General features: G+C 52.7%; 9 protein-coding genes across 9 annotated transcripts; 6 read left to right on the forward strand and 3 right to left on the reverse strand.

The window, feature by feature from the left end:
- Positions 1-850: 850 nt before the first annotated feature.
- On the forward strand, positions 851-4864 carry J4E90_002867 (uncharacterized protein; the record flags this gene model as incomplete). The annotated part of the gene is made up of 2 exons (XM_051432443.1): positions 851-1084; positions 1139-4864. 2 exons carry the CDS (start codon positions 851-853, stop codon positions 4862-4864), a joined length of 3960 nt encoding a protein of 1319 aa, XP_051293865.1.
- A 6091-nt stretch (positions 4865-10955) lies between these two features.
- J4E90_002868 (uncharacterized protein) lies at positions 10956-12429 on the forward strand (the record flags this gene model as incomplete). Its single annotated transcript, XM_051432444.1, has 3 exons — positions 10956-11542; positions 11593-11918; positions 11978-12429. 3 exons carry the CDS (start codon positions 10956-10958, stop codon positions 12427-12429), a joined length of 1365 nt encoding a protein of 454 aa, XP_051293866.1.
- A 706-nt stretch (positions 12430-13135) lies between these two features.
- Positions 13136-13379, forward strand: J4E90_002869 (uncharacterized protein; the record flags this gene model as incomplete). The annotated part of the gene is made up of 2 exons (XM_051432445.1): positions 13136-13209; positions 13301-13379. The coding sequence occupies 2 exons, from the start codon at positions 13136-13138 to the stop codon at positions 13377-13379; spliced, it is 153 nt and encodes a 50-aa protein (XP_051293867.1).
- A 1096-nt stretch (positions 13380-14475) lies between these two features.
- J4E90_002870 (uncharacterized protein) lies at positions 14476-17595 on the reverse strand (the record flags this gene model as incomplete). Its single annotated transcript, XM_051432446.1, has 6 exons — positions 14476-15020; positions 15127-15234; positions 15288-16732; positions 16788-16915; positions 16975-17278; positions 17333-17595. The coding sequence occupies 6 exons, from the start codon at positions 17593-17595 to the stop codon at positions 14476-14478; spliced, it is 2793 nt and encodes a 930-aa protein (XP_051293868.1).
- Positions 17596-18064: 469 nt separating this feature from the next.
- Positions 18065-18704, forward strand: J4E90_002871 (uncharacterized protein; the record flags this gene model as incomplete). Its single annotated transcript, XM_051432447.1, has 2 exons — positions 18065-18394; positions 18552-18704. The coding sequence occupies 2 exons, from the start codon at positions 18065-18067 to the stop codon at positions 18702-18704; spliced, it is 483 nt and encodes a 160-aa protein (XP_051293869.1).
- A 218-nt stretch (positions 18705-18922) lies between these two features.
- J4E90_002872 (uncharacterized protein) lies at positions 18923-21844 on the reverse strand (the record flags this gene model as incomplete). Its single annotated transcript, XM_051432448.1, has 1 exon — positions 18923-21844. The coding sequence occupies one exon, from the start codon at positions 21842-21844 to the stop codon at positions 18923-18925; it is 2922 nt and encodes a 973-aa protein (XP_051293870.1).
- Positions 21845-22538: 694 nt separating this feature from the next.
- J4E90_002873 (uncharacterized protein) lies at positions 22539-24527 on the forward strand (the record flags this gene model as incomplete). The annotated part of the gene is made up of 4 exons (XM_051432449.1): positions 22539-22614; positions 22665-22724; positions 22772-23267; positions 23315-24527. The coding sequence occupies 4 exons, from the start codon at positions 22539-22541 to the stop codon at positions 24525-24527; spliced, it is 1845 nt and encodes a 614-aa protein (XP_051293871.1).
- Positions 24528-25187: 660 nt separating this feature from the next.
- J4E90_002874 (uncharacterized protein) lies at positions 25188-26245 on the forward strand (the record flags this gene model as incomplete). The annotated part of the gene is made up of 3 exons (XM_051432450.1): positions 25188-25316; positions 25395-25577; positions 25634-26245. The coding sequence occupies 3 exons, from the start codon at positions 25188-25190 to the stop codon at positions 26243-26245; spliced, it is 924 nt and encodes a 307-aa protein (XP_051293872.1).
- Positions 26246-26831: 586 nt separating this feature from the next.
- J4E90_002875 (uncharacterized protein) lies at positions 26832-27393 on the reverse strand (the record flags this gene model as incomplete). Its single annotated transcript, XM_051432451.1, has 2 exons — positions 26832-27179; positions 27232-27393. The coding sequence occupies 2 exons, from the start codon at positions 27391-27393 to the stop codon at positions 26832-26834; spliced, it is 510 nt and encodes a 169-aa protein (XP_051293873.1).
- Between the last annotated feature and the right edge of the window lie 126 nt (positions 27394-27519).

The raw sequence follows: 27519 nt of genomic DNA on the forward strand, positions 1-27519 counted from the left end.
GCTGTATGGAGCAACGTTGTTGGCGCGGAGAGCGGACGCAGGGAAGGCGCGGACGGGCCCACCTTCCCCACTAGTCTCAAAGCTCTAGCGTGACTGCCTAGCCGGTCACTGTGGAGGTTAATCGATAAGGGAGCTGAGAGCTCCGTGATGACGACGAATGCGCCTTGTCCGCGCAGCCTTGTGCGATGAGTCAACCTCTGGAGCGCGTCGTCGGAGAGGCTGTAAAGGGCGCAGAGCCTCCAGGTTGAAGGCGCTGACGCCAAAGCTCCTTCGATTCGGGATAGCGCAGCGCGTGGGCCAGCCGATTCCCAGGTAGCTTTACCGCCTCACTCTGTACCTCTGTTGGCAATCGTGCCGCATGCTGGTAGGCTGCAGCCTTGTCAAGCTCCAGCCACGCCCAGGTTATCTTTCCTTCTTCTCCAACTCCAATTTCTACAGTCTCGACCCATATCTCCAGAAGCACACGTCGGTTGCTCATTGTATCCATACACCCTCGTCGACGCGATAACGCTGCTAGCCTGCTGCACTCACCGATAAAAGCAACACACCACTGTCGTGCAGCCTCGTGCATATCTCCTCTCACTCATCTCTCCATTTGTACTTTTACCCAGCTTTACCTGCACTCCCGCCCGTCAAACGCCCGCTCTCCACTTTCACATGCGCCTCTACCGCTGCAGCAAACATGAGCGTCAGCGTAGAGCCACCACTGCACTTTAGCCAGCAGCTGTCCAGCCCGCCACACTCACCAAACCCCGTACTCCATGCGCAGACGCCAGCTTCTCCTCCACCACCGCCGCCGCCACCGCCTGCAGCCGAATCGAACATGAGCACTTCCACTTCCGCGAACACAATGCCTTCTACAGGCCAAAACCACGATCGGGGCGATGCAGACATGCAAAATGGAGATGAGCCCACCCATCGCGATGCTTCCACGAACACCATCGCTGTCGATATCTCGGCTATAGATGAGGACGCTATGGACGTTACACCGGATGCCGAGACGGAGCCGTTACCACAGAACAGCCCGGCTGAAGCACAAGAAGCTACTATTACTTCACCCACATCACCTGCGCCAGAGCAAACGGTATGACAATGTCTTCTACTGGCTTGTATCTGCACCAGTGCTAACCTACCTCAGACAGCGACCATCATTCCCATAGAGCCTCCTCCACCCGTAGACCTCGACGCATTGCCTCCCCCTGTTGATCCAAGCACACAGCCCCCGCCTCCGCCGCCTCCAGTCGACCCCCCTCGCTCTGATTCAGGATCCGACGACGATGACGATGGCCTCCCGCCGTGGCACGCACTTCCAGAAGACTTGTCATCGCCTGACGAGGACGAAGTGAAGATGATCGAGGAGAGGGGTGAACACAGTGCTCTGGACCACGAATACTGGGAGAGCGAGGCCTTCAAACCTTTAGATCACCCGGAGTATATCGCTGGTGAAGCAGGACGTATACACTGGGCAATCGATGCGTATAATGGAACCCAGGAAAAGCCGAACCATGAAGTGCTTATGAAGTCTGATGTCGTCACGATTGGGGGCCACCAATGGCAAATCAAGTTTTATCCTAAGGGGAACGATTCGGATTATCTCAGCGTCTATCTCGAATGCCTGAGCGTTCAGGACTCGAAGGACGACAACAATGAGGACGCGCGCAAAGACATGCACGGCGAAGAGGCCTCTGAGCCAAGTGGAGAGAAGAAGGCTGACGAAGGTATGGTCATGTCCGAACATGCGCCAGCAGACGATCCGACAGGCGTGTCGCTTCAGCATGAGCCGTCTACGCAAGAGCGCAGTGAGAACACGAAGTCGGAAGACGTCCAGGCACCAACCGCACTGGTCGTCTCTCAACACTCGCCCCTTCCGCTTCTTGGATCGAAACAAATGCCCAAGCGGAATAGCGTTGCCGCGCAGATATCGGTCGTTCTCTACAATCCAACAGAGCCTCGCGTGAACAACTCGCGGAATGCTTTACATCGCTTCTGTAATGGATCTCCTGATTGGGGCTGGACTCGTTTTCACGGACCGCACTACGATATTTCTCGTCGTCAGCATGGTCAGCGCATGGCGCTTCTTCGTGACGACAAACTTGCATTCACTGCCTACATTCGGGTCGTGGAAGACCAGACGGATTGTTTATGGGAGCATCCCATTCGTGAGAATCCGTGGGACAGTTTTGCAATGACGGGCCTGCAAGCTCTCATGCTTTCGCCTGGCGGGAACATGATGTCTGCAATTGCCTCGTGGATGCTGTTCAAGCCCTTTCGAAACTTATTGTACAGTATCGTCATTGCGGACCCGAGCAAGGAGCCTTTCACTCGGCCGAAGCCACTCATCAGCGCTCTACAGCAAGTCCTATACTCGCTTCGCACTCAAGTCGAGCCTGGAGCTGGTCCGGTTGCCCTTGATGGCATTCTGGATGCACTAGAGTGGTACCGCATACACGATGGCCTCCACAAGTTGGATGTGATGGAGACTTGGGAAGTATTGCGCCTTAAGCTCGAAGAAGAACTTCAAGGGACACCTCAGGCCGCCCAGCTAAATGCTATATGTGGACCAAAGCGCGACTATTCCATCGGTAGACCCAGCTACCGCGTACCTGTGGAAGGTGTGGAGAGCATGCAGCGTGCTGTCAACGAATCGGCTGATTTCACTATACCTGGACAGCCTCTGCCAGAGTTGTTGACAATCGAGCTGGACCGGCACAAATTCGACAGCGCGAAGACGCGTTCGCACATCAAGGTGCTGAACAAAGTGACCCTTGACGACAGGATATCAGTTGGTGACACTCCCTACACACTGTATGGGTTTGTTGTGCATAAGCAAACACTTCAGTCCTATATATACCAGCCTATACTTCGACCCGAGGGCCCTGGTTCACGGTGGTATATCTACAGTGATAGCAAAGACGAGAGCCAAGTCAAATGCCTTCCCAAGCGCGAGGCAGTCGATGCGCATGAAGGCAAGCCTAGTAGTACTCAGATTACTGGCAACGACGCCGTGGCATATATTGCCATGTATGTGCGAGACGATGTAGCTCAGTCGGTATTCTTATCAGACGCCAAATGCGAGCAGTGGGATGTCCCGGAGTGGCTCAAGCTGGAAGTAGAGGCCAAGAAGAACCAATCTTCTCTTCCTCCAATGCCATCATTACCAACGCACGAACCGAACTCTGCGACAGATGAAGAGAAGGCAGAGAAGGTCACAGCGCAGCCACCGAAGACACTCGATTTTCGCGTCGTTGATTCACGAGTATACCTAGGGCACGAAGGTCCAGGTATATTTGACTTCTTTGATGCGAAGTGGGAAGGTTCAGAGCTCATCCACACATTGGCGCTGTCAAGCAATGACGGATGCAAAGAAATTCGACAAAAGTTGTTCGGCCTTTTGAAGAACGTCAAGGACCCACGACAGATAAAGTTTTGGTTTCTAGATCCCACGCAAGGATCTCTGGACCGACCAAACCTCCTCGGTACCGGACTCATTGAGTTTTCAGCCGGTAGCTACAGCCCGCACATAGATGCCAAGGAATGGACTCTGGAGTCGCCAGATTACCGAAGCATCTGGGTACACGTCACCGACTTCGAGAAGCTGCCTGAGCTCCCGAAAGAAGAGAAGGAGGCTCCATCGGCTCCATCGCTCCAGGCGGGTGAAGTTGCGGCAGATATCATCCAAATTGTCGAGACCATAATCGAGCCTTCCAGTACCCCGCCGCCGCCGCCACCACCGCAGATGAGTTCACATTCGGAGGATACGCCTATGAGCGACCCTGATGAGCCCGCTGTTGCACCTTCAGAACAACGCAACGATACTGCTATGCTGGAAGTGGAGTCAACTCCAGCCCTTGATCCACCGGCTGTTGATGTTGTAATCCCAGGTGCCGGTCCTAGCGACACCGAGATGGGTGGCACACAAGAGGATATGCTGCTGCCACCACCTCCACCTCCCCCGGTTGATGCACCTGCAGAACCTCTACAACCACCCCCACCAGTGCGCAACCCCACTCCCGAGCCACCTGCAGATGAGATTTATTTCTTTCTCAAATTTTGGAACGCGGAAAAGCAAGCCCTAGAAGCTCGTGGATCGCATACTACACTCAAGTCTGCTAGATTGGACGACACAATCGTGACATTGCTTGAAATTCCAACGGAAGATAAGAAGAAGATGGAGATGTGGGAGGAGGACGAGCTGACTAACACGCGATCACTGAAGCATCGCCGTACCTTTGCGCAAGTGGATCTACACAACGCGTGTATCATCATCGTTTCGTTACCGCTCTCGGCTGAGAAGCGCAACGAAGTCGCCGCTCGCGCTGCCCTTGCAGACCCTCAATCCTACCTCCAGTTCCGCGCTTTCGCTCGCAACTTCCCACACAAGTTACAAGGCCACTTTACCTACGACTATTTCTCGAGCGAGTACTACAAAGGCGAAGTTGTGAATGGCTATCCCCATGGCCATGGTACTAGAATCTACCACTCTGGCGCTACATATAGCGGCTCCCTCCGCCTAGGCCAACGCTACGGTCATGGTCTATACACCTTCCAGAACGGCGACACCTACGATGGGGACTGGGTCGACAACCAGCAACACGGCACTGGGACTTATGTCGAGGCCGCTAGTGGCAACACATATGTAGGCGGGTGGCAGAACGACAAGAAATTCGGCGAAGGTGTTACGCACTGGAAGAACGCACAAGAGTCAGAGAAACTCTGCAGGATCTGCTGGGACGGAGACGCCGAAGCTGCCTTCTACGACTGCGGTCATGTGGTTGCTTGTTTGCCGTGCGCACGGGAAGTGCAGACTTGCCCCGTCTGCAGGAAGCGAGTGTTGAGCTCTATAAAGCTGTACTATGCGGCCTAAGCTCGTAAGGACATTACTCTCGTTCAGCGATGCACGCCAACCTAGGGAAGAACTGAACAGCCTGGAGCCTACGTTGACGTTGGATCACCTACTTTTCAAGGTTTTGGGTCAATGTAGTCTGCAGACCTGTGCAGTCTTTTTCTTGTATGAGGTGGATGTATACACAGGATGTACGGTATGGGAATGGGGGTCAAGGAGTTTCTATGCTTAGAATGAGACATGGGTGGGTCAGACCCGGATGGGCTACATATGGATAGGCGTTAGTATGGGTATGGTGTAGGCGTTGAATTCTTCTTCTTCTTCTCATAGTACATTACCCCACTCCGAAGGGAAATCCTGAAGCACGCACCATTATGATAGGTGATGGTGGTAAACAAGATTGGAGTCTACATTTGCTTGAGATTTTCTACTTTCTTCATTTTGTGTTGATGCAGAAGGCAGCGTATTTGTTCACTTTCTTCCTAGATTGCTAGGACGTATTAGTTGCTAGATGGCTTCATGATTATCAGCACATGTAGCGCGCTTCATGACTTTGTTCTTCCTTACTCAGCGACTGAGGGGAATAGCATACACCGGTGACGGAACGTTGGTACCGAGACGCGTTCTTTTTGTTCAATCCCGCGTGGTCTAACGATGCTCAATGAATTCAACGCAAGGCTGATGTTTGCCCCTTTTTCCTAGCGCGAGCAAAAGGCTCTACGAGGCTCGCTTGCACTGCAATCTCTAGCGCGGACGAGCCGACCTGTCCACTCCATCCCTGACCAGTTGTCAGCGTTTCTCCCCCGCCTTTTCAAATTTCATTGCACTGCATTCTCTAGCGCTGACCAGCTGTGCTTCCATTCCGTGTCAGCAGTGCGAGCCTGAAACTCCGGGCTTACCATCTCAACGCGTCGTGCACTGCAATTCTTAGCGTGGATGAGATGTACGGACTGTGGCTGGGCGAGCACAGCCTCCTGATGGCGCCTTCCTCGTTATCTCGAAGGACGTCATGTTTGAGGTGGGGTGTGCTGTGATTATCCAACCAGCGAGCGCGCGCATCGACATACCTATCCGCTTAGCCTAATCTAGCAGGAACGATGGAAGTGTTTACCAATACGGCATTGCACTGCAATTCTTAGCGTCGACGAGCTCTTTCAGAGATTGCTGCCTGCAGGTGGGAATGTTACACCTGGGCAGCCTTGCGCATCATGACTGCCGAAGTATGTAGGCGAAGACTCTGTCAGTGCAGAAGCCATAAATGACCTTCCGCTTTCTGTACCTCACATCGCTAAGGGAGCGCTTGTAAGTAACAAGAGGATCGAGCAACAAACGGCCCGCCGGTGAGGCGATGAATGCGCTACAGGAACACCACAAGTAGGCGCACTTTACCTGAACGAGCGTTCAAAATAGTGTGAAGCACCATAAACGGTAGGCTGCAATATAGCTGTACATGTGAAATGTCCATATCCTCAATCGAAATAATTTCCGTATCGCCCGCTCTCATAAGCTCGTAACTCTTCAAACGTACTACCTGGCTCAGTGCCACAGTAGACGGTCACAACAACACCACGCTTCCAAGTCCCTGTGTGGTCGTTAACTGCTGGAGTAACCTACGATAATACTTTTGAACATACTTCCGTCCTGATTCTTAGGCCATGTCCACTGGCCATTGTTCTGCAATTTTGGAAAAAGCTCTTGGAGTTGTTCCGGTCTGATCGAAAGAGCCAAGAGGGCAAGCAATATGGACAGACTACCTCTTAGGCCGCCGTATCGTTTAGATGTGTCAAGAGGCCCATGGTATCTGTTTGGTAAGAGGCTCGAAGGCCAGCTGGAGCCATCTCGATGGCATCTTAATGTCGGGTGTGTTCCATGTATGTGGAGACTGGACGAGAAGTCTTCATTATTATGAAGGAATCTGAGACCGTGCCATTCTACCCCGTCTTCTCTAGGCGGGCAAGTTACATCTGGAATGTCAAAAGTCAGCGTAGTCATTGTAATACCGAAGGAAGATATATCGTTGGGATAAGAGACCCGCGTAACGTATTGTACTAGGACACACAGACCAGCTCTACAATGTGGAGAGATTGGCTTACCACCTTGCGCTACAGAATATAGTCCCGTGGTGTACCAAACGGAACTTATGTCAAACGGCCTATACGAAGCAGGCATCCCTTCCACCTGACGTATGCTTGACCCACATGTCCACCATCTCCCTGTAATACCCTCGCTGACACGCATGTACTTCCCAGTTTCTCCCACCCCCGGAATGATTTGAACAGATTCAGTTCTGATCTCGTCAATCCTGAATACGAAATGCAGATTGGGCACTGCATCCAACGTTGGGACTCGAGGAACGGAATGCCCTGTACTTGCACCTCTCGTTCTAGCATATTCGATGGGGCCTGAGACGACCACGGTCGAAATACTGTTCGGGCGTGGAGTTGTGTCGCTGGAAGCGTCTACAGAAGATAAGCTCAGCATTGGAGAAGGTAGCTCTTCTCTTGAAGCTTTGACGATTTCTCTCTGCAATCTTTTCAGCGCATTCCTCCGTCCTTCTCCATATATGAGAGGCATATGAATATCGAAGAGCCCAAGCAACGAGTATGCTGCATCCTCTTCCCGCTTAGTGATGCGTTCCCGTGCCCACGAAATTCGTTCTTCAACTGTGAAACTTGACAGCGGGCTTCCACGTAGAGCGGCCTCAGCAATACCAGTGCTCAACTGAATCTGTTGGACGAGTGTGGTCCGATCTCCCAGTCGATAACCGTGCTTGGAGTAGAATTCGACAGATACAGGCGCAAGGAGTTCCTGGAGTGTCCAGCCTCGAGTAAACCACCTGCTGCTTCGAAAGGCTGGGTAGAATTCTGACACAGACACTATGTCCGCAAGCGTGTTAAGCTCTTGTGTTGACGATACTTCTCTTTTTTCGAGAGGACCTGATTGGATGGGTACATATGGATTTGCAAACGTGTTAACTGTCCAAACAGTGACATCGGCAAGATAGACATAGCAAGTGACAGCATCGTGGTACCATCGGTACATGGAGTTGATGGCCTCACCGACCTCCTGGCTACTCTCTTGTTTGATGCAGCATGTATCGACCCAGAAGAAATGAATACCGTCTCTTAGAGCTTGCTCTCCACAAAAGCGGACTTTGCGATAACCGGATAGTTTGCTCCTTGCGCGGCCCTTTTTGACGTCCTTGTAAGAGATCTCATCGTCGTCAGCACCCCATGTGTGCGACAGAATGGCGTATGGAGGAATGTCGTTTCCGAAGTATTCGACGAGACTGAGGTCGCCATCACTGCTGATCTGGAGCAGACGCATGTAAACAACGTAGTTGGCGAGCGTGGCCTGAGGCGTCTGATAAGGGACGGTGTCGCAAAGCGCTACCTACCCGAGTGTGTCCTCGGTGAATTGATGAGTGAGTCAGGTGTAGTTAGTTTATCGCGTATATCGATGTCAGCCATGATGGTGGGGAACAGCACAGTTGAGGCGCAGCCGCCAAGGTCCGGTGACCGTAAACAGCCACCCAATATAGGCGAACTATCTTATTGGACGAGAAGCAGGCACTTACAGCAAATCGCGCTGTACAGAGCAACTCCCTACATGCCAGCCCGATCGCGCGAGGAGGCTGCGAGTGATCTGCCATTCGATGCGGCAACTGCTATACATCAGAATGTTCGTGTAGAGTTGAGGTTAGCCCATGGATTATATTTGCAGGGCCTACTCATGTACCGTAATTGATATCGCTGCCTAGACTTTGGCGAGCGAACTGAGCGGCAGCCTTGTTCACAACCGCAATCCGAGTGGAACTAAGCGAAGCATCAACAACCATGGTTGCGAAACTCCCTAAGCTGGTACTCCGTCAGGCTCCTGCTATAACCCTTCACCCCAATCTCTCCATATCAATGGATTATACTCTACAACAATGAGTCCTTCGCATAACGACATGGACCGTCTCGCATCAGCCTTGGACTCTACAACAATGGACATGGACCGTCGCGCATCAGCTCTGGACTCTACTAAAATGTGTTCTTCGCACAACGACATGGACCGTCTCGCATTAGCCCTGGACCCGACAACGCTTCAACACAGTATGTTATACTTGCGAATTCTCTCATTCGTGAGAGCAACTTTTCGTCTATGTCGTCGATCGGTTCAACACAGTTTGGGTAACTTCGGTGTATTGCCGCTGGAACTTCGAGAACAGATATGGCTTTATGTTCACGGCAGTCCCATCGTCTACGCGGCACCAGTTTGCGACACGAAGCCTTTGCCACTTCTGTGCTGCTGCAAAGCGCTCCGGGAAGAGATCATCCACACTCTCACCAGGCATAGAGAAGTGAGATTCAAATCGCCAAAAAGTCTACACTTACTCGCTTCTCGCATGTCTGCGCTTCGCTCTACAACCTCTGAAGAAAGCAGCATGCAAAGCTTCTCGACTCCACGCCACATCTACGTCGATCTGTTCGCCGCGTTACCAATAATCCCGGGCTTACTTGAGCCAACCACACGACACGGATGGAGGCAACGCGAAAGAGCGATACACCGTCTAATAGGCGATGATCGTCTTACACTAGGTTACTTGATCGAGCGTTCCGTATTATCCCATCTTGAAGCTTGGCACCAAAATTTCATGACCCTAATCATATCCCGAACCACGAAGTCGGTCATCTTAGGCCATATGGAAAGAATAATATGGGTTTCTGCTATATCCACCGATAAGATTGACGAAAGCATGCGGCGAATGATCACCTCAGTACGTTGGAAGAGCGGAAGAGACGGTCGAATTGAGGTGGACGGATCCAGAGGGTGGGCGACGTGGGCCAGGGAGCGTTACGATCTGCGAAGAAGTCTATGAGGTTGAGCTCATACGAACAGGTTAGACATATAAAAGGATAACACCGAGTTAATGCGATGTATAGAGTTGTTGGGCCAAAATCAAGCGTGCGAGTGCTTGCGGAAGATGGGCGGGGAATGCTAGTAGAGTTGTTCTACCTGCTGAGGTTGATACTGTAAGTGTGAATGCGAATTGATTAACTATACAGTTTAATGAAGATGTGAGAACCAGGGGAATGATGCCTTTCGAATAAGCTTAGTCTGCATGACCGTACAATGTGTACGATCTGGAACAGACGCTTTCACGTATGTAAAACGGATGAAGCGACTCTTATAATGACGAATTGGCTGTCCAAGCGCGTTTCCGTCTTGTCCACGTGTATACAACCAATATAGGGGCTTCGTGGTGTCTGTCAACGCGTTCGTAAGGCTCCTCGGTTGTGCTATGGCGCGGTCGAGATTCGGGGATCGAGCGATTCGTTTGACCCAGGCGCTGGGCGTATGGAATGAATTGACGCGTGCGAGGTTCGAGTGGCTAGCGAGAACGCGAATGGTGTTGTAGAATCAGAATCGCGCGACACGCGATGTGCTGCCGGCTCGGGATGTTCCGAACACGCTAATATCGTTACGTCATGCGCTTCTCCGACCTCCTTTCACCTCCATCAGGCGCAGCGTGATGGTGCGCGTTCACACGAACCATCCAACGACATGCTGGCAATACGCGTAGAGAAGTCTAGCTACCGAAAAACCCCTCTCAACAAGGTTGCACTACGGAGAGACTGTCGATTTAGCCAAATGGTGGACGTGGAGCTTCTTTCTCAAAGGGCGACAATTGACGACGCACTTTGGACTATGGCGGTATACGAATCGTTACGAGATGCCTGTTCACGATGGTCTTCGCGTCGACCGTAATGGGTTGAGTAACCGGACAGAGATGGGCCTTGACCCGTGTTCCATCGGCCTTCCATCCCATATCTTTCCTTCTTAACCACCCAAAGGTTGCGACTTCTCTCACTATTGGAACACCGGTTACGACTTTCTTCTACCAACCGAGGTAAACGTGCGTTTGCGCACTCGCCGAGACCGACATTGCTTCATTGCCCGTTTGTTATTAACTTATACATGCTCTACCGTTACAGTAGCCTAGAAAGGTTCTTGACTTTACTGCGGGGTTCGGGAACACGCTATGGGGCGTATAAGAGAACCTTCTAACCGTATATTTGGCACTGCATCATATACTAACCACCGCTAGCATTAACTAACAGCTAAAATGGCCCCTTCAACCCGACTACGAGCTAGGCCGGACCGCCGTGTCAACTATGCTGAGCCCTCTGGCCCGATAGGTACCCGCAATAACCCTGTTCGTATCGAAGAAACCCCAGAGCCCGAAGCCGGCTCCCGAACCTCGCCTGCTCCTACCACATCCGGCAGAAAGCGCGGTCGTAAGCTTCCTGTTCGCAAGAAAACTAGAGCTATCTCATCTGAAGCACCAGAGGCCTCTCTTGAGAAGGACTCCAAAGCTGTCGCTCGTGTCAAGGCTGGTGCTGTTGTTAAACCAAAAGCAGAGCCGAAGACACGCAAGAAGCTTCCGACACCGAAGGAAAAAGAGCGACCGAAGAAGCAAGAGTGCTCAATCTGCGCAACAACCAAGGACACGTCTAGATCTTTCAAGGTCCCCAATGATGCTTGCGAACATCTTCAGACTATCTGCAACTTATGTGTCGCAAAGATGCTCAAGACAAAGGTCGCCGATCGTCAACTCAAGGATGCAGAGTTGAGCTGCCCGGTCCACAAATGCGACTATTCGCTAGACTATGCAGCTCTCCAGGCTATAGTTAGCAAGGCAGCTTTCGAAGAGTAAGTCATTCACTAACAAAACCATTGATCAATATGCTAACCCATTCCAGCTACGATAAAGCCGTCACGAAGCATGCTCTGTCTAGTGGCGAATCATACATAGCCTGCCTTTCTGCCAAGTGCGGTCGATACTTCTCCATCGAAGACTGCAAAAACACCAAAAGCAGCAAGCAGCGGGTCGCCTGCCCCTACTGCGAACACGAAATTTGCTTGAAGTGCAATCGCCCATGGACGTCGCATGGGAAAGGCGGGTGTGACCAGGCGAAGAAGGCGGAGGACGACTTGTCCAAGAGGGCTGTCAAGACTATGGGTGCCAAACCATGCCCAAAGTGCGGTATGAACATCCAGAAGCACGGTGGATGCGATCACATGACATGTAAGTCTCGGACAAGGTCAACATCAGCCGTTGTATCCGATACTAACGTACATTTCCAGGTGAGCAATGCGGCCACAACTTCTGCTGGGTGTGTCTCGTTGAGTACACCAAAGATATCCGGCATCTCGACGACTGCCCACACGCGCGGGTTCACGTTGCTGTCGATCCTGGCAATTGGCTTCCTGAAGACTTGACTCTTGCGCAGATCAACCGCCTTATCGCTGAAGCAGACGCTCGTCTGGATGCGCCAGTGGAAGCCCCCGTACGCGCTCCTGTCCACGCTCCTCTTGTAATAGCCGCACCACCGCCACCAGCTGTTGCTTTCGGAGGCATGCTCAACCCTCTTAATTGGAGGGGTGGTGGAGGCGGACGCGGCGCAAATGCAGGTGCGGCGGGTGCTAATCGTCACCCACCGGATGACGAGGAAGCTGAGGAGGACGAAGTAATGGAAGATGCACATGAACGACCTGCCCGGAGCCATGAACGCAGACGATGGGACGATGAGTTTTGATCAGCTAACGAAGCGGAGCAAAGAGGGTCGGAGTCAAACCTACGTGCGGTTGAGCAGTACTAGCTCATCACGAAGCCATGACGATGCGGTTTCAGGTGCAGAAAGCGCGCCCATTGTGATGACCCGTGTACATGTAGGTAGCCATCAGATTTGAATGCATAATTCGGCAAGATCGTCGTCATAATCCTACGTGTCCGAGCTGCCCTGTTCCTTATCATTATTCTACACATCTCCGCTTGAGTAATATTCGTACTGCTGTCCTCCGTCATAGATTTTGGGATGTCATCGTTGCGGATTTTTGATGTCATCGTTACGTTGGTGGTAGCATGTTATACATCGAGAAGCCGCGAGGCTAGGGCCACAGGCAGGCACTGTATTCTCGCATACCATAGTATGAAAGAGCTCGTCTGTTATGTATCTTACCTCCAACAACCGAAAACTACCCCGAAGCAGACATTGTCGCCATGTTGTCCCGATTGCAACGTAGAGTACGACGTCGGCTTCAGGGTAAACTTTGAGCGTTGCTTCCTATTAGCTGTATTGCACCTTCTCATACACCAAAACCCAATCAGGCACGACACCGAAACGACAACAACCGTGCGGCATGTCCGCTGGCAGTCGCGAACCACACCACCCAACATGACTTACTCGCAATTGCGCTCTCATAGTCCTCCTTTCTACAACCCACTACACGGAATACGCCATCATGAGCGATGCAGACTCCGACGACTGGGTCGATTCATCAGAGGGCTCAGACGACGACATAGACGACGAGGCGAGGTGAGTGACCTTGAAATCCTTCATGCAGTCTTCTAGACTCAATATGGGGGTTTCTGTCTACTTATATGCCGCTAATGTATTCGCCTCGCAGCGATGGAGATCATGAGACCAGCACCAGTGAGCAACAGTTCCCGCGCAGGAGCGTGGATGAAGTGGAGAGCGCTGCGTAAGTATCTGGCCATCCCTAGCAGTCTTCTACCCATCTTACTCACCTATTGGCTCAACATGACGGCTAACCTATATCTGCAGCGCCAACACGCGCCGCCGTACGTCATCCATCTCATCCGGGCTCGCCGCCATGACACCCGCCGAACTCACATCCACTCAACCACGCCAACCCACTCCCCCGCCCCCAAGACGCAGCTCCACGCTCCCGGATCAAATCGAGCACGACCCCAGCCATGATAGGGCGCGATCTCCAAAATCCTTACTGCCGGACTACCACGACCCAGACTCACCTACCCAGAAACGAGGCCATGGTATACCTCGCAACCCCGTGGCGGATACATGGCGTGAGGACGCGTACCTGAAGAAGGAGCCCAGTGAACGGAAGATCTCTAGCGCAGAGGCCGGGAACATGCAGGATAGGTGGCGATGCGAGTATTGCGGTCGACTGAATGAGAGGGGAGCCGAGACAACAACAACAATGCCTGATCCAGAGGATCCACATGTGGGTACTGCTGGTCCATCTACCGCGTACGTATACCTTTTCCACGTCGGACAGCAACCCCCAAAAAGTCGTTTGGAAACTACAATGCTAATACGAGTGTCAGACCAACCGGCCCAGTTCGTATTCCCGCTTACGAACCCTCAACTGTGTCGTACACGAAATGCGCATACTGTGGCGAGAAGCTCACACTGGACTTGTCGCAGTACGATCCACGTGAATTTTCGGAGTTTGGAGTCAACTTCAACCTGATGAAGTTCAACAATGAGGAGGAAAAGATAGCACATGCGAGGAAGGCTTGGCAGAGAGCGCGTCACAGGGTTGGCATTAGGTGGAGCGAGGATGACAGGAGACACAGATCGGAATCAAGGAAAGCAAAAGAGAAGCGAAGGGAGGAAGAGGAAGTGCAGAGTCCGCTTGGATGGACGGTGAGGCCGGGAAGTGAAGAGAGAGTGGAGCCTGGAGAAGACGAGGGTGAAGATAATGATGCGGAGGAGAACGATGATGAGTGGGAAGACGAGAATGCGCCAGGAAGCCCTCAAGAGTAAATTGTTACGCTGATGTAGGCACCCGATCACATCGATAACTGAACAATCATACTACCAACTTCCCAACCACCAAACCAGACCCCCAAGCCCCAGCGTGACACCACCATGCCACGCAATTCCCCAAGCCATCGCGAACAAGAACTTGGGACTAAACACCGTCCAGATGAAAAGATGCTGCCTCAACACCGTACAAGCCAGCATAACAGCGCCCAACATACCCCCCGTCCAAAACGTCAACAAAGCAACATGCCCCACCCACTCCTTCCTTTCTTTCCTCGTCTCCCGTCCCTTCTCCTCCTTCCGCGCCAGCTCATTCAACCACTCCCTTTCCTTTGCCACCCAATCCGCAACATGCAGCTCACTAGTATCAATATAGCGTTGCGTGCGCCCATGAGAACCCAGCAGGAGTATGCCCGCCAAAGACCAATACACAGGTCCCGCCCAGTTCGACAAGAACACCAGTACACCGACGGCGAGGACGTTGTAACCCGAGATACCGTTGTAAGAGTTTGAGAGGTCGATGGAGGAGATTGAGTTGCTGTTTCCGAGGGCGAAGAAGGAGGTTTGGGTTAGGAGGAGGGTTGTTAGGGTTGCGGCTGTGGGGGTGAGGTCCAGGAGGGCTGTGGGGGGTTGGGGGTTAGCACGCTGTGTGAAGAGAGACGGGGTTGATGGGCGATGTGGAGACCAGATGGGGTGGCTTACTGAGGAAGAAGTATTGGAGTCGGAAGAGGAAGTAGAGGGGTATGTTTTGTGCTTTTGTCTGCGTGAGCAGGAAGAGCGTTGTTAGGTCGAAGAAGGCGACGGCGAGTTCTGGGGTGCTGTTAGTAGGCTTATCAATTTCACATGTGATGAGTATGACGTACCGCCGTTGCCTTGCTTTCCTCGTCTCTTTCTCCGCTGTGATCGTGTCCATTCTGCGAACGTGATCCAGACTCCGCTTAGAAGTAAACCTCCGAATACCATGCGCGCAAGACCTACGAGTTCCAACGTCTCGACCATGTCTACCAAGCCTGCGCTAAGGCCGTAGGTCATCTCGGGTGCATCCTTGACGGTAAAGGCGAGTTTGAAGATCAACGCCGTGCCGCAAAGCGGTAGTACAGCAATAGTTCCAAACATGCGATTCTGATCCGTGGACTCAATCTCCACACTGTGCATCTTCTGTTCGCCGTCGAAGGTCGCAATAGAACGCGCAACATGTCTGGCTATGCGGATGGTGACATCCATGTATGTAGCGCCGATGAGAATCCAGAGTATAACGGACGAGTTACCGTGGAAGAGGCCGCTATTGACGATGTCATTAGCACCAGCGTACTTCTGCCCAGTCTGATTCCATCGTCTGACAATCCTGTGTATGGCCAGTGCCATGATGGCAGGATGGAAGATCCAATTGTTGTACCATTCCTTCCGCATGTTGTTGAAGAAGAGGCATAGGAACCAGCCGGAAGTGGCCCAGTACCAGAAGTTGTGCTCTTCTTCCACGTATGAGGATGCGAACATGAGGACAGCGTACAGTACGAGGGCGAAGCCGTAGTAGATGCCAGCTGGCGTGGCAGGTCGGAAAGCAGGGAGTGTGGAATAGCTCAGCGCGCAGATGAGGAAAGCTAGACCGGTTCCGAGGAAGAGGCGAGTGACATTGTAGTTTGAGGCTGTGCTGGACATCATCTCCTGGGCTTCGTGCATGAATTCGTAGACGTTTTCTTGGAAGTCGGCACCACCGCTGATCGCACCGACAGCCGATTGCCAGAGGCATGCTAGCAAGTGGCCGTCAGATAGGTGCGAGCGACTTTCCCCGGATTTGAAGCATGCAAACCCCAGATCATCCTCCGTCAACGGCTGCTCATCGAACCGTAGGCTGGTGTACTTGGCTTCAACGATCTTCTTCATCTGCTTAGCATTGCGGTAGAGAAGTTGCATGCGGTCTGACGGATTATCCCAGAATCCAAGGAACTCCTTCAGGAAGACACCGAGATTGTTCTGTGGGACAGGAAATCCAAGCAGGCCTGCAAGTGTCGGGGCAATGTCGCTCTGTTCAACCAACCGGTAGTACTCGAACTCTCCTTCGTTCTTCGGTTTGATGGGACTCCGCTTGTCAGCCGCTTCAGTGACCTTGCTGAGCTTTGGGCTCATGAAGACGAGTGCGGGAGAGGTCTCGCCTGGCGATGAGCCACCATGGTTGCCGCCATCGTTCATGCCGTGATCGCCGCAGAGTACGAGGAGAGTGTTGGAGAGGTGGTCTTCGTTCTCGATTGCTGCGTAGATGTCGCGAACGATACCATCCATCTCGACTTGCTTAGGGACCATGTTAGGACTGTAGATAGATTAGCATTGTGCCGCTACTCAAGTGAGGGACCAGAACAGTGCACCTCTTAGGACCAGCCTTATGCCCAATATGATCCAAGCCCAGATAATGCATAATCATAGCATTCCAGTCACTGTTCAGCAACTCATTAGGAACATGCCTCGTCACATTATTGTCAACCTCCGTGAAATCCTGCACTTGAGAATCAACAATCTATTACTCCTACATACAGCGGAGAGCTTATGACTGACCGATACAAAGAAGCTGCTTGTGCCATCGGCGCGCTCAAACACGTTCGGAAAGAGCTTCAGCCAGGTGTCATCGCCGTACATGATCAGCTTTCCTTTCCCATTATCATAGTCCTTCGCCTTGATCTGCGCGAGCCACGTGTCTTGTGTCGCAAGGGTGGACGTCGTGTCTGATTCGGCGAAGTTTAGGATTACGTCTACGAATGAGGGTATGGAGCCTGTCGTTATGGCTTTGACGCGGGGCATGGTGATCGTGGGAGAGGTAGCGTGAGCTGTGAACGGGAGCGCGGTTCCGTCTCGTATCAGACTAGGTAACAGTCAGTTCAATTGCGCGTGCGCAATTGTTCAAGGAGTGCCATACCTCTGCACGAAAGTCATGCCGCTTTCCTCTCCGTACGCGAAGTCGCTCCTCAGCGCATCAACAACCATGAAGATGAGCTTGTCAAACGGTGCCGCGGGTGGCTTCTGCCAATCCTCTCCCATCTTCTCAGACCACGCAAGCTCTTCATACTCCGCTAATCCGGGCATAAAAGGTTTGTACGGGAAGAAGCCTGTCGCGAAGACCAGTATCGCGACCGGGATGAGGAGGTTGGCAACCGCGAGAAGAACCGTTCGAAGCGCCATGATGACCTGTCAATGTGCGTATTAGTTGATTAAAAGTTCAGGACGCGCTCATAGCATGACGAGCAAGTCCAATGCCAGATGGGGAATTTGACGCGTCCAACATGGTGTCGCAAGACGCGACGTTACGTTTGAGGCTCTCAGAACTCAGGGTCCGAGCTCTAACCCCAAAGGCCTTAGTGGGGAACGCCATGGAGCCAATGACATCACTACCTCGGATGAGAGCTTCCTTATTGTCAGCACTTGCTCCGAGCAAGCATTCATGTCTCCAACGCCATTGGGACTTACTGGCTTAGCAAGGACGAGTCTACCTGTGTGTATCCCAATTCGATACACCTTTCTCCCGATCCGTTGCATCCGCTCAGCCACGCATTTCCCGAGATCCGACCGAACTTTCGAAAAGCAGCTCTCTGCACACCTCCAGCAGCAACACCTTCCGCACACTCCGAGCTCATCATCTCCGGCGACCAATATGTCCTTCTTACTTCCTGGTCTTCGTAGGGGCTTTATGCTCAGCACGCCACTCATCTTGTCGACGCCTTTACTGGCGTATCAGTTCCGAAATGCGCAGCGCATACGATGCGATGGTCCGGATCCAATCACCAAGATCAAAAATGACCTCACAAACAACTACACAAATGAAGCGAGAACACCAGTCATCACTCAATCAGGTGCCATGAATCCACAGGCGGTTCGTCAAATTAGCATGGGAAGCATTCTGGGTGTGATTGGAGGACTAGGAATCAGCGTGTTCAGCAAGCCATTGGCTGTACTGATTGGGCTGGGGATCTTTGCTTTGCAGGTAAGTCGACAGCTTTATTTGTGAAGTTTCAATTGGAATCTAGGATACATGGATGGGTACGCCGCATGCATCTGGGGATATCTATGTGGTATATGCAAGACACGCTACCGATCGTTATGCTTGTGATCTCGAAGAAGATGAAACTGACAGAAGATAGTTCATCGAGTCGCGAGGTATCCACGTCATTCCGTACTCATTCCTGGAGCGCCGGGTAAAGTCGATGAATGTCCGATCACTAGTACGCGACAACGTTGCCTTCAAGTTGTCTTTCGGCCTAACCTTCGCAATGGCCGCATTTGCCGAGTTTTAAGTTGCTGGACGATGTGTATTCTTTCAGTAGGCATTGGGCTGTGGGAATCCATGGGCGAATCGATGTGCTGGGTTCATTGTCTGGGGCTGTAGTTGCATTTGCAGTTGCTTGCACGTCTGCCAGAAAGCTTTCACGCTGTCTTTGAAGGCCGCGCCATTTCTTGCGTTTCTGTGTGTATGTCAGTACCAAGATACAGAAATCCAATTCACGAGCTAAACTTACCTGGTCATGCTCTCGATGAGCTTGCGCACCATATCTTGAACACCCTGATCCTGCTGGAACCGCTGTAGAAGCGGCTGCTCTGCCAGCGCACTTGTGATGTATGCCCTAGAGTTCTTGTCGGCTCGAATTAGAGCTCGCAGAGGTGCGACAATGTGCTCTAAACTCGTAAAGTCCACCTCTCCGCATACGTTGGCCATAAGTGCAAGCGTCACTGTCGGACCGAAGTGCGCCACGATCTCCTGCGTTGTAGCCTGGTGAGGGCTATTTGTATTGCCTGCCAGCTCGAAAATGTCTTTCCACAGCTTAGCAGCCGCGCGTTTTGGCAGGACCTCAGGCGACTTGATGGACTCGACGGTGAAGCCGAACATGCCGGACAGATTCTCAGGTGATTCTTGAGTCATGATACGCGGATCAGTGTTGATAAAGTTCTGGACCAGTTCTATACAACCGACAGCGATTTCCGGGTCGTTGCGTGGATGCTGCAGTGCCCGCATGATGCTAAGGTCGTGTTGGAGTAATCGCTGGGCCTGAGCCTGGAAGCCTTCCGGTTGATGATGCTTATGCGATGAGATCCAGCAGCATGCTGTCTCCAAGACAAATGGCAGTCTCGGTGTCTGCACAGTGGTTTTCGTAATGAAGTCGATCGCAGCAGAATGAGGTAGTACGAATGGACCCGACACGGTTTCCTTAAAACCTGTGCGGAGAACACAGCACGCCGCTTCGATGATCTCGTCGTTTCCAGGAAACACCTGAGTCATATAATTGACAAGATTTATGACCTGGTTCTGGATCTCTTTGCCTGGACCTTGCAACCAGAACACTGAAGGCTCCTTGTCGGATTCTAAGTCCACTACTTCTTCGTCCGATGCTTGCATTGCCTTTCCAACGCTTGCAAGACACTTCAAAGTAGTCAGGGCTAGCACTTGGCCTTCTTCTGCATCGCCTCCTTCTTTGGTGATGTTGATTGACTGCATGGCGTCGCGTGTGATGTATTGGAAGAGCTGCCGTACGCCCTCAAACTGCTTCTCTTCTGTATCTTGAGCTTGTACTATGGCGGCGATTCCCTTCAAGACCATACTCTTGGTGAACTCCTCAGCAGTGGCATACGTTAGGAACTGTTCGTACATTTGGAAGAATGAAGGCAGCTCTCCTATCAAGGACTTCCGGCACTCGGAGCAAAGTGAAGCAAAAGACTTGGCAGCGCCGTGAGCGATAGCTGGCTGAGCAAGAGCTGTGAGCAGAAATGGAAGAACTTGAGGGAGGAACTGCGGGTTTCGAAGGAAGAAGTGATTCAAGGCGGCGACAAGTTCCACAGCGGTCCTTCGGGTGATAGCCGGCACACCAGGAGTGCTGGATATGGTTGCGAACAATGGTTGCTCGAACAGTCGGGTTAGACGATTGTCGGAATTGTGAGTTAGAGCGTCGGCGATGGCGATCAGACCAAACAGTCCAGTCTCGAGCTCTAACCAGTCACCCGCACCTAGTCCGCGTAAGGCGAAATCGACAAACTGGTCAGTGAGCACGTCACGTAACGGGTCGTATGCCTCCATGATGATATCTCGGACGTCAATGCGGAAGACCTTGAACGTCTTCCTTGCGTCCGAATCCCATGATTCAGTGACGTCAGCAGATGGATAGATAATCTTCTGTACGAGCTCGGAAACTGCTTGGAGAACATTGGTCTTTGCAGTATTCATCCAGTCGGGCACTTGCTCTCCAGCGGCATACAAGAAAGTTTCTTCGGCGATAGCGCTGACATAATTGCTCCAGAAGTCGAGCACCACAGGTGCAATCTCGTCTTCAGCGCCTACCGGGTCTGGGTATTTGAGAAGATTATGCAAGAAGGAAATGACCTGCTGATGATGTGTGCTTTCTGGCTGCGTGTAGATAACCTTGGTTTCAAGCAGAATCTGTCCGTAGGCGACAATGATCCGGGCGAGAGAAACGGTTTCGGCGTCGGAGTTATTGAGTATCTCCATGCCCCATGGACCTGAGATTGCTGACCAGAGCATTTCTTGATGTTTTGCTTCGAAGAAAGTAGGGTAGTTTTCAAGGATCTCAGCTACTAGTTCCATGGCATCTTCAACATGATATTCCAGACACGTCAGTGCGAGCTCATTCACTGACCGGAGATGTTGGAGCTTCTCGAGGTCGTCTTTGAACTCGGATTGGGCGTAGAAGATCCATCCGGTAAAGCACTTGAGAGCGGCGATGCAAATCTTCTCGCCTTGCTGCACTGATTGTGCGTAGTTGGGGTCGTCGATGGAGATTGACAGCCATTTAATGCCACGACCGAATGAAACGTGGAGAAGAATTTCAACGCTCTCTACGTTTGCTACCATCCGCTCTTGTGACTTCCGGTCTGGGGTGTTAGACGGCTTCTTGGCTTCATCTGCTAAGCTCATGGCAAAGTCAAGCATAACTAGAAGTTGCTCATCGGAGAATTGCGGAAGGAGATCCCATGTTGAAGGATGTTCTTTCAAAGCCTCGTCTAGGACTGGACGCTGGGCGGCAAACGATGCGGCAAGACTCCTGATGCAGTGGGTCCATACGGAAATGGGCTTTGAGAAGTACTGTGCCAAGGTAGAGCTGACTTTCCGGGTGGCGATGGATGAGCTAGGCCGTGAGACAAGATGATGGATAAGTGTTGAAAGCAGTTGCTCGGACTCTTCTTCGCTTAGTTCAGCCGAGTCGGCGTTGAGCTTAACGGTGAGAGTCAGGGCGCCGAAGAAGCGAACCTGCTCGTTGTCGCTCTTCAAAAGAGCATCTGCAATTTCCCAGCCTTGGGGAGAGCGTTGAAGAACGCGAAGGGTGGCCTCGGTTTCGGCGATCTTCTTTGCTTGGCCGGGTTCGTAGATGGACTTTACTAGGCGTTCAATCTCCTCGTAAGGCAGAGGAAAGGCCCCGTTGCTCGCCATGCTGAGCTTTCTCAAGAGGCTTTGCACTACAGACTGCTGTCAGTCTTGCTGCCAGATGTCAGGGTTCCAGGAACCAGGTCAGACGTTACCGAAAGCAGGAAGGTGCGACGTGAGATGTGGAAGGCGCGAAAAGAGGGTACACAAAATCGAGTGCGATGGTGACTGCGATTGGCCCCCTAGACGATAGACATAGCCCGTCGTATTTCGAGATTGTTAGGGATGGCGGTTCTAGGCCGTGCCGAAATATAAAGGTGCAGGGCCGGGAGTTGGGTGAGGCTGCGCGAGGTCGCCTCTACCTGCGCGTATGGTGGGGCAAAATCGGAAGCAGACTACGGCGACGAAAGCTCATGTTAGTGACTGTCCAGCGTCGGGGACCTGGTGTTGCAATAAATACAGATGCGCCTCCCTACGGTGCCTGGGAGTAAGGGCTCTTGCGCTTGGCAAGGCTTGATTGGAGCCCTGGCGATTGCGCTTAGTGCGGGACTGGCTGCGGCGTTGTCGCTGTGCTGTGCGCGGGCACGGCGGGGTGTTATGCATGTCCCGATCGTAGGCGCGAGACCGTGGCATACCCTATATGCTCCTCCCGCGTTTTCTAGGGCGCTCCCACGCGACAGCTGCTGCATATGTAGCCGCAAGGACGCCATCTTTCCGAGTCAGACCCTTCCACGCTTCTGCTGCCCTGCGTGCCATCGACATGTCCAAGGTAGACACGACCCAGCGGCTGGCGGACCTCCGCAAGCTCATGAAGGAGCGCAATGTCGACATCTACAGTAGGCGCGCCCGTGCAGACATGTGATGACATATAGCTGACGCATAGTAGTGGTCCCGTCTGAAGACAGCCACCAGAGCGAGTACATCGCCCCATGTGACGCGCGACGAGGTCAGGCCCCCGCTACCTATCGCATCCCACCCATTGACACCACTCAGAGTACATCAGTGGCTTTACTGGCTCCGCTGGCTATGCAGTCGTCACCCACGACAAGGCCGCCCTCTCCACCGACGGACGCTACTTCAACCAGGCCGAGAAGCAGCTGGACAGCAACTGGGAGCTCCTGAAGCAAGGCATACAGGATGTACCTACCATCCAGGAGTGGACCGCAGACCAGGCCGAGGGAGGCAAGGTCGTCGGTGTAGATCCCAGCGTTGTCACTGCAGCAGACGCTCGCAAGCTTGCCGATAAGATCAAGAAGAAGGGCGGCGAGTACAAGGCCATCGACGAGAACCTGATCGACCTCGTATGGGGAGACAAAAGGCCAGCCCGACCGAGTGAGAAGGTCATTGTGCAGCCTGAGAAATACTCTGGAAAGAGCTTCGAAGACAAGATTGAGGACCTGCGCAAGGAACTTGAGAAGCGGAAGAGCCTGGGCTTCGTCGTATCCATGCTCGACGAGGTCGCATGGCTATTCAACCTCCGCGGCAGCGAGTATGAGCATTCTTTCCCGATCAGAGTACGTCACTGACAACATGTAGCATTCCCTACAACCCCGTATTCTTCTCCTACGCCGTCGTCACGTCCACCGCAGCTACCCTATATGTCGACGAAAGCAAGCTCCCCGATGATGTTAAGAAGCACTTGGGCGACAAGGTTACGATCCGACCATACGAGGCTATATTTGGAGATGTCACATTGCTGAGCAAGGAGCTGTTCGAGGCCATGGATAAGACCGAGATACAGAAGAAGTTCCTGACTTCCAACCGAGCATCGTGGGCCCTGAACAAGGCCCTTGGCGGGGACGACAAGGTCGAAGAAACCCGTAGTCCGGTTGGAGATGCAAAGGCAGTCAAGAATGAAGTCGAACTGGAGGGTATGCGTCAATGCCACATCCGTGATGGGGCTGCGCTGAGCGAGTACTTCGCTTGGCTGGAGGACCAACTCATCAACAAGAAGGCCACGCTCGATGAAGTTGACGGTGCCGACAAGCTCGAGGAGATTCGTAAGAAGCACGATATGTTCATGGGTCTTTCTTTCGACACCATCTCATCGACGGGGCCGAACGCAGCTGTTATCCACTACAAGCCGGAGAAGGGTGAGTGCTCGGTCATCGAACCCAAAGCTATATACCTCTGCGATTCTGGAGCGCAATATCGAGATGGTACTACAGACACAACGAGGACCATGCATTTCACGGAGCCGACTGAGATGGAACGTACCGCATATACGCTTGTGCTCAAGGGCAACATGGCTCTCGAGCGCGTCAGGTTCCCCAAGGGTACGACAGGCTTCGCATTAGATAGTCTGGCTCGCCAGTTCCTATGGCAGGAAGGTCTCGACTACCGTCACGGCACTGGACACGGCGTGGGCTCGTTCCTCAACGTACACGAGGGTCCTATCGGAATTGGCACTAGGGTTCAATATTCTGAAGTCTCCTTGGCAGTAGGGAATGTGGTATCTGACGAGCCTGGATACTACGAAGATGGCAAGTTCGGTATCCGCATCGAGAACATGGTCATGGTGCGAGAAGTCGAGACGAAGCACAAGTTCGGTGACAAGCCATTCTTGGGATTCGAGCATGTTACGATGACTCCACACTGCAGGAACCTTGTCGACATGAGCTTGCTTACAGAAGACGAGAAGAGCTTCATCAACGAATACCACAAGGAGGTCTATGAGAAGACGAGCAAATTCTTCGAGAATGACTCTTTGACGTTGGAGTGGTTGAAGCGGGAGACAGCACCGTACTAGAGAACTAGGGTGCCAGCATTCTGAATAGCGCTTTTATGCATCGCAAGGTAGTCTTCGGTATTGGCACGGCATTGGCATACTTACAGCGTTAGTAGTGTATACGGCGACATGCATGGAGCCTGGCGTTTCCACCGTCTATCAGGGTCCAGGGCCGGCTACTGCCCCACTCGGCCCGAAATCACATCAGATGACGGGACAGCTTGTACCATCCTCAGCGACAGCACTACATAGCCAAATGAAACCATTCAAATCCTCTGACTAAGCCGACGGCAATTCACGGCCATGGATCGCACTTTCCCGACGGCTGATTGGCGCATATGCATCGCGTGTGTCAAAGGGCGCATAGCGGGGTCTAGATGTCCCTACGCCGCCGCGGAACATGGCGGGGCAACCTCCGAGCTGCGAAGGCGGGATGGAGGGACCTTACAAAGGCAAAAAAATATTGCGATTCCGCGGGTACATGTACAGGTAATACATCGCGGACGACTTTGACTCACGATCTTACCTTATTTTCCTCCCCTTAGACTTTAATACCTCATCGTCTGTGAAAGTACCTTGCTCTATTACACTACTAATTGACCCGATCTTACTTTACTCATACCTTACCTTACCTCCGACATCTATTCGATTTCCTCCGATCAAAACTCACGATACTTCACAATGGCAACTGAACTCCCCACCACAAACGGCCACGGTGCACAGGATGGCGAGAACAACTTTGCCGTCAAGGCCGGTCTGGCACGCATGTTGAAGGGCGGAGTCATTATGGACGTTGTTAACGCCGAGCAAGTAAGTTTCGTCTTCTCCAAGCTCACTACGCGGTGCTTTGGGTAACGCGACCAATTGCTAACCAATGTCTCCCCACAGGCACGGATAGCAGAAGAAGCCGGTGCATCAGCCGTCATGGCCCTGGAGCGCGTCCCCGCCGACATTCGATCCCAGGGTGGCGTAGCCCGCATGAGCGACCCCAAGATGATCAAGGAGATCATGGACACAGTAACCATCCCCGTCATGGCCAAGGCGCGAATTGGCCATTTCGTCGAATGCCAGGTACATCCAGCACCTCCCCCAAACCCACAAGATGCCTGCTAACACCAACACCCCAGATCCTCGAAGCCCTAGGCGTAGATTACATTGACGAATCCGAAGTCCTGACCCCCGCCGACGCCATCCACCACGTCTCCAAGCACCCCTTCCGCATCCCCTTCGTGTGCGGCTGCCGTGGCCTCGGCGAAGCCCTCCGCCGCATCTCCGAAGGCGCAGCCATGATCCGAACAAAAGGCGAAGCCGGCACGGGCGACGTCATCGAAGCCGTGCGCCACATGCGCACTGTAAACAGCGAGATTGCGCGCGCAAAGAGCATGTCGGACGAGGAACTGTACTCGTACGCAAAGGAGCTCCAGGTCGACTACGCGCTGCTCAAGGAGACGGCTAAGCTGGGCCGTCTGCCTGTTGTCAACTTTGCGGCGGGCGGTGTTGCGACGCCCGCTGATGCCGCGTTGATGATGCAGTTGGGCTGTGATGGTGTATTCGTTGGCTCTGGTATCTTCAAGTCTGGGGATGCGGCGAAGAGGGCTAAGGCTATTGTGCAGGCGGTTACGCATTACAAGGACCCCAAGGTGCTTATGGAGGTTAGCATGGATTTGGGTGAGGCTATGGTTGGTATCAACTGTGGTAGCATGGGCGAGGACGAGAAGCTCGCGAAGAGGGGGTGGTAAATGTGCGACCTTGTAGCGAGAGACGCCTACTGAAGGCGTCTGCAGTTGAAATTGGCGTTTTGGATATTTAGCTCGGGCATGGGTTATGAAAATGTATAGAAGAATAAGCTCAACTCGGAATGGCCATCAGTTCAACATGAATCTTCTTCAACTTCAAATTATATTAAATCGCGATGTATCCCGGTGACATAGAAGAGCCGAGCGAGTGCTGACTGGTAGTTGCGAAACCTACTTCCACAACTTGCAGATCACGTCATACGGAAAGCCGAGGTTACATGCGGAGTCGCAAAAGGTAAAAGATGGGGAGAAGTGATTTAACGTTTTGATTGAGCTACCTGCAATAGGTCACAAACGGGCGTCTCGAATGCAACGTACAGTAAGCCACCGTAATATCCATAACCTGCTGGTGCCCAATACAAGGACAGTCTCAGCATCATGCGCTTTGAAAAATAACCACAACCATGAACTCCCCTACGCCGGAGACGAAACCCTTCCACATATGCACCGGCCGGTCCGTATTTGTCCGCGGTCCGTTGACCGATGCGATACGGAGGCAAAGAGGTCAAGCGTACCCAGGTGCGCGCATTTAGCGGTCCTCGGCCCACTCGTTCTCGCGGCGGATCTGCTCCTCCTCCTCGGGGGTGAAGTCGTTCTGGATGTTGAACGTCTTGCGGATCTCGTCGGGGGACTTGCCCTTGATCATGTTGGCGACGGTCTTGCAACCGACGTCGAGAAGAGCCTTGATGTCGAGGTAGTTGGCGGCGAGGATGATCTCGAAGAGCATCTCCTGGTCGACCTGCATGAATTTCTGGTCCCACTCGTCGATGTCGGTGCTCTTCTTGCGCGAGTCGGAGTCGTCGTCTTGGGTGGCTGGCGGGTCGTTCTTGTGGTGGCCGCACCACTCGATGACCTTCTTCATGACGGCCTCGTTGACCTGCGACATGTTAGTGGCTGTTCTTGGTGGAGGTGGGAAGGTGAGTACGTACGTTGGGGATGGGAATGGACTCGGAGGATTCACCACCAAGATCCTCGAGCAAGTTCTTGATCAGGATGGAGCGCTCGGCGACGGGGCGCTCGACGTCCATCTGGATGCCATCGGAGGTGGTAATGTTGATCATCTTGACTCCCTCAGAGTTCGTGGTAGCCATTGCGATAGCTTAAGGTAAGGTGTTGGAGGTGGTTGTAGAAGTGGGGTAAGCTGTGGATGGAGTTGAGCGGCAGGGTTAAGTGGCCGTTGCGTTGAGAGTTGATGGAGAATGTGTGTGGGAAGAGCG

This window comes from Alternaria incomplexa (assembly GCF_024043165.1).
Source record: "Alternaria incomplexa strain BMP 0042 chromosome Unknown scaffold_3, whole genome shotgun sequence".
Taxonomy (NCBI): domain Eukaryota; kingdom Fungi; phylum Ascomycota; class Dothideomycetes; order Pleosporales; family Pleosporaceae; genus Alternaria; species Alternaria incomplexa.